Below are 11,108 nucleotides of genomic sequence, written 5' to 3' on the forward strand. Positions count from 1 at the left end.
AAGCTACACATATCTGAAGTAAGATATCTGTGAATGTAATGCCCATCTGAATTAGAACATGAGGTAAAACTCAAAACTATTGTCTCCCAGAAGTATGTGGTGATATTTTATTTGTGCTGAAATATGATATTTTATTTTTATGCTAATAAATAAAGTTTGCCTGGAGATCAGAGGTCATAGCCAGCCATAAACAGAAGTCAGGCAGTGGTAGCACACGCCCTTAATCCAATCACATGGCAGGCAGAGTCTCTGTGTGTTCAAGGACTCAGCAAAAGACAGTGACACACACCTTTAATTCCAGTGCCAACCATAGAGACCTGGAGGTCTGTGTAGACAGGCAGTGATGAGAAAGTGAGGTGGCTGGGCTAAGAGCCAATGAGAAGGCAGAAGAGCAAGGCAATAAAAGTGCAGGTTAGACAAGAAGAAGCTGGTTCTCTTGGGAAGCTACGGCATCATGATGAGCTAAAGTTAGTTGTTGGCTATCACTAGCTTTATGATAGCTTTCTAAAGCTTTCATCCCTGTATTTGGCTCTGTGTTTCTTATTTAATTAGACTGTTTAGAATTTCATCTAGAGAAGTACCCCCAAGTAATAATTATTATCAGTCTTATAAAAGTGTAAAACTATATTATTCTCATTTACCCATAGGATACAATATTACATGGTGTAAACATTAACCTCTCTCAAATTCTTTGTGCACATTGACTTTTTTCTCAAGGATAATTGTCTAGAATTATTTCTATAAGTATCTTTGAACACCACAGGGCAGATTGAGTATGGTGGGGCACACCTTTAATGCCAGCACTTAGGTGCCAAAGGCATGTTTGTGGATCTCTGATCTCTTTAAGTTTGAAGTCAGTCTGTTCTCCAGATCAACATCCATCCCATGAGACAGGGCCCTATATTGAGACACTTCTCAAGAATAAAGACCCCAGTGCATTTAGTAGGTGGGTTGTCACACACCTGTGAATACATCACTACAGAGATAAAAGCAGGAGGATCAGATGTTCAAGGACTTCATCCACTTTGAAGTAAGTTTGAGAACAGCATTAGTTATGAGACACTGTCTCTAATATCCTCCCCTCCCTAGAAGAAATTTCAGCCTCTGTCTTTTAGGGCTGCAAGATCAGCCACATTGCAAGCCCACACAATATACAAATGCTGTGGGTTTCCTACTCTGTCTACATTGCCTGTATCTTTCCTAAAACCTTTTTAGTGTTTTCTCATTTAACATTGCCATTTCTTCCTTCATGTCCCTTTTCACCCTCCATCCATAGTTCCCATCTCTGCATCTGTTCTCTCAGAGCTTTCTGTTGATTACCTTCATTTTTGTTTCTTCTTCTTTTAGGACACAAAGAGCACTATAAAGAAGATTTGTGACTTCCTAGGAAAAAGATTAGAGCCAGATGAGCTGGATATGGTACTCAAGTACAGCTCCTTCCAAGCCATGAAGGAAAATAAAATGTCCAATTTCAGTCTCCTGACAAAAAATGTGGCTGCTAATGATTTGGTTCTCTTGAGAAAAGGTGAAGAAATTTTTGAGCTTTAAATGATGTCAGAACATGTGAAGGGCTTGGTGTTTTAAAAAGACTCTAAGAAAAAGTTGGGAATGTTTCAGAAGTCATTGCTCATCATATCATAGTTTCTCACAGACCTTAAGATTAGTCATTCCATGGTGATGATGTAGGCTTCAGTAGCTCTGAAAAAATTGATTTATTCTGGCTGAGCATCTTGGGTTTGCAAATGGTTGTGTCCAATACCCTAAATGGAAAACAAAAGGGTAGACATGTTGCAATGAGGTCTGGTAAGGATTCTTTTATCATAAAAATCTAAAGAAAACATGTAGTGCATAGGGCCAAACATATACCTGGGATGATAACCACAGAAAAACTTCCATTCATGGCTGGAAAAGATGTCGAACATGTCAAGATTGCTGTCCCACACTAGGGTGAGAATAGACCCCATAAAGACTGAGCAAATTATTTACTAATATTACAATCTGATGATGTTTATTAACTTAAAATGAGATTTCTTCAGGGTCAGGGCTACTCAGTTTGTTCTGAATGCCTCTCCAGGAATGGGTATATACATCTTCTCTATGTCTGTGCTATCTCTCTATGCTTGGTGCAGATTGAGGGTATGGTTTAATAGCTGTAAAGTTAAGGAACAACTTTGCCAGAAAGAATCACACCTCGAGTGTCACCTTTAACTAGTTAGCAAATAATTAGTGAGGTGGGACTTGGCATTGAAGAAGGAATGAATCAGATGTCAGGTCTTTGGGGACAAGTAAAGAACATGGGTATACATGCAGCAAGTGGAGAGTTATGTTTTATGGGTTTAATTTTCTTCTTCTAATAATTTACAGGCTTCAGCCTTAACCTCCAATCCTCCTCTACCTAGATTATAAGGATCATGTCATAGAACATAAAGACATCAGAAGTATACATATAGAGAAGTAAGTTAAAGTGGTTACCAGATTGCATTTAAACCAATACTCCTAGTGTCCTCACAAGAGGAAGTTTGGGCTCAGATTTGAGCACACATACATGTCACCTCAAAAATATGGTCATCTATATACTATGGACTGAGACCTTTGGAGAATCCACTACTTTTGACAGATAACCTCAGACTGCTGTGCTCCAGACTCTATGGAGACAGAGTTGTCTGCACTAGAACTGAAGGTGCCACATAAGAAGAGAAGTTACCCATTCTTGGATTTCTTGCAATGAATCCGAATTTGGCCAAAGCAAAACAGTATGTATACATAAAAGGCTTTAATGAAAGCCAAAAGGAATGAAGTGGCTTGTTTAATAGGGAAAGGCTATGGGAACTAACATGTAAAAGTTACATGTAAAAGTTTTGTCAGGCCGGGTGGTGGTGGTGGTGGCGGCGGCGGCGGTGTACGCCTTTAATTCCAGCACTTGGGAGGCAGAGCCAGGCACATCTCTGTGAGTTTGAGGCCAGCCTGGTCTCCAAAGTGAGTTCCAGGAAAGGCACAAAGCTACACAGAGACACGCTGTCTCAAAAAATAAAAAACAACAAAAAAAAGTTTTGTCAGAAACACACTTGAGCTGATGCAATAGAATTAAGGACACAATTCTGTGAAGATATCTGTCATTTCCTTTTTTCCATGTAGACTCTTCTAGGATGAGACCACAATGGAATTGTAGTTAAGTCTCTTCCAAAAGATTGTATTTTTTGTGTATTATATATGTTATTTCTGTCAAAAAAAATGATGTGACTCTGTAAGTCCTTTGTAATTTATTGTAGTGACTATATATGACATCCATTTCTTCTACATTAGAAGATAATTTTTACTGTGGGGATTTTTCTTGTACTCACACTCATTATAAGCCATGAGTCGGGCTGGAGGGATAGCTCATCCATTAAAGGCTAGGCTCACAACCAAAAATATAAGCCATGAGTCCCACTGGAAACCAGGTCATTGAAGGGGGAGACCAACTTTATTATTTACGTCACCCTGATTCATGACTTCATAAATAGAGTTTGCTAAGATGGATATCTGGGAAATACTTTTAAAAGAATAAGATGCTTGAGCATAATGTTGGTCTTTTCAATTCCTACATCAGGTTGGTTCCTTTTTTTTTTAAATTGAAGGTATGAGTGATCAAAGATTAATTCTAAAATTAATTGAATTACTTACCAGTAGATACTTAATTCCCTAAATCATAATGCATGAAAAGCTTTGCTAACTGCTATACTGACCTTAAGTGGGAGGAATTCTCTAGACCTATTTTCACTGTCCTTTAGTTGATCTTCTCAGGATCCAAGAAAAATTCCTTTTCTTGCCTCTGAAGAGCTACTCTTTACCTGGGAGACTCAGTTATTTGACTTGGTGGGATGAATTTGGTTTTAAGCTTCAAGTAATAATTATGTACAAACAACTTTGATCATTATGATTCCATATTTAGATACTGCAGACTAGAGAGATAGTCATTCGACATTGTCACAATGAAGACATGTGGAAGAAAACATCTTCTGATAAACTTAATAGGTTTTGGAACTCAATACTTCATATTGGATGTTTCCTAAATAGAATGCTTGAGCCATTAATCATTTTCACTCATGTCCTTAGAAGGCATTAATCTGAGACACAGAGGGAAGAAGACCTAGAATGAAGCCTACTATCTGCAGGCCAATAAAAAATCGGGAAAGACTGGACAACAAACGTTTGTGAGACTGGCAGCATCCATAACTATGAGGAAGTTCCTTTCCAACAAGACTTAAGCCACCAAAAATTAGGGTTATCCTGTCCCCTGACACACCAGAGTTTGAAGAGATTTTTAAGATGAACACATGAAGAGAAATATATGCTTATAATGTGCTCAGGATTTTGATATAATTTGGCATACAACTTCATGTCTGTACCTGCAAATACATGCTTCTCTCATCTGGGCTGATTCAATCAATGTGGGTAGACATTGAATTGACTGAGATTCTGGTAGCTCAGCATCCAGTCTGGCTTATGAAGAGCCAGGGGTGCTATGGGAAACAATAAAGAAATTTATTCCAATAATGAAGTAAATAACAAACGTGAGAGTAGCAATGGATACCGATAGATTCCCATCTTAACAGATGACACTCTTATACTCATATCAATTAATGGCATATTATTTGAATATGGTGTACCAATAATTACCATTTAATTTTGAACAGCATATATTTTCTTTAATAATACCACTGGGAATGTGAAGTTAACTTAAATGATACATAAGAAATACAACGTAATTAGGAATAGCATGACTTCTGCTATCAGTCTTTTTGGCTTCAAGTCTATATCCATCACTATCAATCTGTGTATCATCTCAAGGACTAATTTTTCCTCTTCTGCAAAATGAAAACAAGGCCAGTACCTTCCTTCCTCATTCATAAAAGCTTTCAACAATTCCATACTGAGTATGTTCTATGTGTCTGTTATTATTTGATGAATGAAGCCTTTGCTGATGAAAAAAACATTTTACAGTTTAAATATATTAGATACATATTTGAGGCATCTTTACAAAAAGAAAATTCATCAAAATTTGAGAGTTATGAAATAAAGACAGCAAGGATGGGGCCTGCAGAATACTACATGAAGGGAAGATAGAAAGAGGTGTTCACAGTTGCATAAATTAGGAAACCAAAGAACAAGAAGTGAGTACATGGAAGACATCAGCATTCTACAAAAAAGGAACACACAATTCAATAATAGAGATGGACAATTTGTCATCTTTAATGTCAAAACTAAAGACATACTAGAAAGGAGTGGTGACAACCAAAGTCTGGTGAAAAGATCATGTATGTCTTCATGCATCACCAGACACCATGGTGATTGAAAACAGAAATCTTGGAATGTTCTCAGCTGGCAGTATCTGGGTCTCTTGCATCTGATGAAAGCATCAAGATAATTGGCATATAGCTCACAGCTTAAGGGATCCTATGCCTTAAAGCTCTGCAGGAACCTGCATTCATGTATATCTACACACATACAATTAAACTTAATTTTAAAGATCTTTTAAAAATTGCTTGCATGTTTTATAGAACTTTTAAAAGTGTACACTAAAATTAAGAAAGAACAATTGAAATCTGTTTGGATAATTGAAATAAGAAACTCTGTTGAGTAGTTGGACAGTGTGATGGATGCAGGTGTAGTGGGAAGCAGGAATAATCTCAACATCTAAAAGGTAGAGCTAGTGTGGAAGCTATTAGAGTATATAGCTGATATGATGAGAAAGAATAAGGGGTTACATTATCACCACAGACTTAGAAGATTGATGTATATTATTTCAAGAGAATAAGATATATTCTCCAGGAAGTCACTGGTACTTCTACTTTACTAACTTTGTGGTTCTTGTCAAGCAGATGGTAAAAGCATGTGAAGGAAAGACTGAGAGCAGTGTTGAGATCATCATTAACCCAACTATGTATCTGCTTCACATTTTCTAGGCATGGCTGGGGACTGGAAGAATCACTTTACAGTAGCCCAAGCTGAAGCCTTTGATGAAGTATTCCAGGAGAAAATGGCCGGTTTCCCTTCAGGGTTGTTTCCATGGGAATAAATTGTTAAATTTATTTATATATAAAGAGTGGTATTTATTTTCCTGTTCTTGTATATGTTAATTACTGAGTGTTGTCACAGAATAAATCCTGTTATTGAATTTTAGAGTTTTTTTTTAGATATTAAGTGGTAGAAGTATTAGGAGTGGTAATAGTAGTGGAGGTAGCTGTTTTGTGTGTGTGTGTGTGTGTGTGTGTGTGTCCCCATATTTTTGTCTATAGTACCTTCAGAGGTCACAAGAGCTCATTGGTTCCCATGGAGTTATAGTTATATATTGCTATAAGCTACCTGCTTTGTGTCTTGGAACTGAACTCAGGTCCTCAATAAGGTCAGTGCAGTTTTCTTGACCTCAGCATCATCTCTCCAGCTGTGAATCTTGGAGTCTTGAGTCATCAAATATTTGCTTCTTTTATTAGTGGTTTGTTATACATTATCAGCAAACTCCAATATGCTTCATGGAATCCCAGCTTAAAACAATTTTTGAAACATTTTAAACATAAAAAAATTACATGAATTTTAAAATTTTTATTCTGTGACTTTTGTGCAAAAGAAATTAAAAAAAAATATATTTCTGGAGAATTTGAAACTTCATTCAAATAGCCTAAGGTATATTAAGACGTTTATAAACTTACATTTTTGCTTAGTATTTTATATCAGTATTTCACTTTTCCTTTTTTTGTAACTTTTAGTAAGTGTATAAAATACTGGGTTACACTATGAAATTTGTAACAAACATGCACACCATTGTAATTTACTCAGTATTGCTGTGGATGATTGATTGATAAATAAAATGCTGACTGGCCAGTAGCCAGGCAGGAAGTATAGGTGGGGAGAGAGAATTCTGGAAAGTGGAATGCTGAGGCAGGGAGACACTGCCAGCGGCCAAGAGGAGAAGCAGAATGTAAGATACCGGTAAGCCACAAGCCACGTGGCAAGGTATAGATTTATAGAAATGGGTTAATTTAAGATATAAGAACAGATAGTAAGAAGCCTGCCATGGATATGCAGTTTATAAGTAATATAAGTCTCTGTGTGTTTACTCGAGGGGACGGGAATGGGAGAAATATGTGTCGACTGCCCTTATTTTTCCCAAATATGAGGCCATGTGGAAAACCCAGGTGGTAATTAGAAATCACAAGACCAAGCACTCATGTTCAGGGTGCACACTGGGGCTGGGATGTGGGTGTGTTTCTGCCTCCTAGTGGCTATTAGCATCACAACAGCTATGAATGCCTAAGTTTCCCTTCTGCTCTGGCAGATGAATAGGTTTACTCTTCCTTCTGCCCCTCCTGGACCACAAAGCCACAAGGAAAACCAGTCACCAGGGACTGCAAAGAACCCAAGTTCTTTTCCTAGTTCCCTTGTCAGGTGGTTAACAACTGCCTATAACTCTCCATGCATACAATCCAACATCCTCATCACCTTGGAGGACCCTGAACTTCTGTGGACTTATCCAATATCACACACACATAACTAATAAACAAACAAATAAATCCATCTGAGGTTAAATGAAGTGTTTAATGATAAATCATTATTAAAAATGAATAATAATATGGACATATGTGTGTGTGGCCAGTGCCCTCAGAAATTAGAAGAGAGCATTATAGCCCTGGATTATGTGTAACTGGAGATACACATGGTTTTTAACCACCATATTGGTTCTAGAAATCCAACCTGTGTGTTCTGTAAGAGTAGTATTTGTTTAGGATTTATTTAATTCATGTGTATAAATGTTTTGCCTTCATGTCTATCTGAGTGCCATTTGTGTGCCTGGAAGCCAAAAATGACAGAAGAGAACATTCAATCCCAGAATTGAAAGATTGTGAGACACCGTGCACATGCTAAGAGCTGAACTCAGGTCCCCAGGAAGAGCAGCCAGTTTTCTCAACAACTGAACATTCACTCTAGCCTCTCCTTTTTTTTAAAAAAAAATCTGATGTTAGTGTACTTTTGGGGATTTCTAAGTCTGACCAACACAGCTGCCTAAATATGAGCTGAACACAGAGCAAACATGTACAAGGGAAAGCTCAGGAGACCTCAACCCTACACAAAGAACTGCAGGCAAATAAGGAATACTGATAACAAGAGGAATAGACTTCCCCAGGGTTACCAAATGGTTAAACAATGTCCTTGAAAATATACAAGTGATGACTGCCCCAGTTGCAGGCCACCAGGGAAGACTCCATTGGGTAGGCATCCCCAGTAATATCCCTCATTCGGCCTTGCAACCTACAACATCCGCTTGCTCCCCCAAAACTACACATCCCTCAGTGACCTCTGTGGCTTCCTGAGACACAGAATCTGTCAGTTCTGATTGAACAAAGAGGTGAGTGACTCTTCTCCCATGCAGAGACTTTCCCTGGGGCACAACTCAGGCTCCTATACATTGCTGCCCCATTTGCAGGCCAGCAGGGAAGACTCCTGCAGCCAGGCCTCACTATCAACACTGCCATCAGGCCCTACAATCTACAAGACCTACTCCCTCCCCCAAACCCATGCATCCCCCCAAATACCTCAGTGGCTCCCTGAGACACAGAATCTTCAATCTCCTACTAGAACAAGAGCTCCATATGTACTAAGAATGGCACCCTGAAACACAGACACAACAAGCACAGATTGTACTAAGTACAGCTCCCAAAGGCATAGACACCTCTTGCACATATTAAAGGAAGGGTAGACACCAGTGCAAAAATACAACAACATGAAGAGCCATATGGCACCAGAAGAACCTAGTGGTTCTACAACAGCAAGACCTGAACATCACAATAAAGAAGAAGCAGAAGAAAGAAACCTTAAAAATAACTTTATGAAGATGATATAGGCCTTTAAAAGAAAATAAGAAATTCCCTTAATGAAACTGAGGAAAAGACAAAGAAAAAATGGAAGAAATCAATAAATCCCTTAAAGTAAGCCAAGAAAAAGCAATTAAACAGGTAAAGGTAACAGTTCAAGACCTGAAAATTGAAATAGTAGCAATGAAGAATACACAAACAGAGGGACTGTTGGCAATGGAATATCTGAGTAAATGAACAGGAACTACAGATGCAAGTGTAGCCAACAGAATACAACAGATAGGAGAGAGAATCTCTGGCATGGAGGATACAATAGAGGAAATAGATTCACCAAAGAAAACACTAAAGCCAAAAAAGTCATAACACAAAACCATATAGACTCAACTGATCTATAAAAAGACACAGGATAACAGGATGGATATGAAAAGAGGATCCATCTTTCCGCTGCATACAGGAAGCACACCAAACGTTCAAAAACAGGTACTACTTCAGAGTAAAAGGATGGGAAAAGACTTTCGAATCAAATGAATTTACAAAGTGAGCTAGTTTAGCTTTCCAGATATCTAATAAAATAGACTTCAAACAAAAATCATTCAAAAAAGATCAGGAAGGACATTTCATATTTATCACAGAAAAAAAAACCAGCAAGATGAAATCTCAGGTCTGAACATTTATGCTCCAAATAAAAGGACACCCACATTTGTAAAAGAAACATTACTAAAGCATAAATCACACATCAAACAGAAACTTAACAGATAAAAAAGGGAACTAATAGATACTATGACTCAAATTGACCTAATAGTTATCTACATCTCATGGAAACTGAATAATGGCCAACTGAATCACAAATAGGTCAAGGACGAAATAAAGAAATAAATTGAAGATTTCATAGAATTCAATGAAAATGAGAGTGCAACATACCAAACTTATGAGACACTTTGAAAGCAGTGTTAAGGGGAAGATTCATATCACTAAATGTCAACATAAAGAAGATGGAGAAATCTCACACTAGTGACTGAATAGCACACCTTAAAGCTACAAAACAAAAAGAAGCAAAATTCACCCAGGAGGAATAGGTGGCAGGAAATGATCAGATTGAAGGCTGAAATCAACGAAATAGAAACAAAGAGAACAATACAAAGCATCAATGAAACAAAGAGTTGTGTTTTTTTTAAAAAATTAACAAGACAGAAAAGCCCTTATCCAAACTAACCAAAAGGCAAATAGAGCACCAAAAATTAGCAAAATCGAAAATGAAAAGAGAAAAATAACAACAATGAGGAAATTCAGAGAATCATCAGATCATACCTCAAAAACCTATACTACACAAAATTGGAAAACATAAAAGAAATGGACAATTTTCTAGACAGGTACCACATACCAAAGTTAAATCAAGACTAGATAAACAATTTAAATACACCAATAATCCCTAAGGAAATAGAAACAGTCATTAAAAGTCTCCCAATCAAAAAAAAAGCTCATGTCCAGATGGTTTCAGAGCAGAATTCTACCAGATTTTCAAAGAAGACTTAATAGCCACATTTTTCAAAATGTTCCACACAAGAACAGAAGAACATTAACAAACTCTTTTTAAGAGGCTACAGTTGCCCTGATACCCAAACCACACAAAGATGCAACAAGGAAAGAGAATTACAGACCAATCTCCCTCATGAACATTGACGCAAAATTACTCAATAAAATATTGACAAACCAAGATCAAGAACAGGAAAAAAAATCAAACATCACAAAGTGAACTTCATTCCAAGGATACAAGGATGATTCAACAAAAAAAAAAATCTGTCAATATAATACACCAGATATTTATAACCTGAAGGAAAAACCCACATGATCATCATATTAGATGCTGAAAAAATACTTTTACAAAATCCAGCACCCATTCATGATAAACATCCTGAAGAGTTCAGGAATGCAAGGAATACACCTAAACATAATAAAGGAAATGTAAAGCAAGCCTACAGCCAAGATCAAATTAGATGGAGAGAAACTCAAAGTGATTCTACTAAAATCAGGAACAAGACAAGGTTATCTACTTTCCCCATATTTATTCAAAATAGTACTTGAAGTTCTAGCTAGACCTATAAGACAATAAATAGATATCAAGGAAATACAAATTGGAAAAGAAGAAGTGAAATTTCACTATTAGCAGATGCTATGACAGCATACATAAGTGACACCAAAAACTCTACCAGAGGACTCCTACAGCTGATAAATATGTTCAGTAATGTGGAAAGATACAAG

At 37.2% G+C, this 11,108-nt stretch overlaps 1 protein-coding gene across 1 annotated transcript in view; it reads left to right on the forward strand.

The window, feature by feature from the left end:
• Positions 1 to 6,058, forward strand: part of LOC131901796 (sulfotransferase 2A1-like) — a 44,522-nt gene extending 38,464 nt beyond the window's left edge. The window contains exons 5-6 of the mRNA XM_059252872.1: positions 1,348 to 1,525; positions 5,946 to 6,058. Of these exons, the coding sequence (XP_059108855.1) occupies positions 1,348 to 1,525; positions 5,946 to 6,058 (291 nt within the window). The remainder of the gene's footprint in view (positions 1 to 1,347; positions 1,526 to 5,945) is intronic.
• The last annotated feature ends 5,050 nt before the right edge of the window (positions 6,059 to 11,108 follow it).

Source organism: Peromyscus eremicus, unplaced genomic scaffold, assembly GCF_949786415.1.
Source record: "Peromyscus eremicus unplaced genomic scaffold, PerEre_H2_v1 PerEre#2#unplaced_407, whole genome shotgun sequence".
In the NCBI taxonomy this organism is placed as follows: Eukaryota; Metazoa; Chordata; class Mammalia; order Rodentia; family Cricetidae; genus Peromyscus; species Peromyscus eremicus.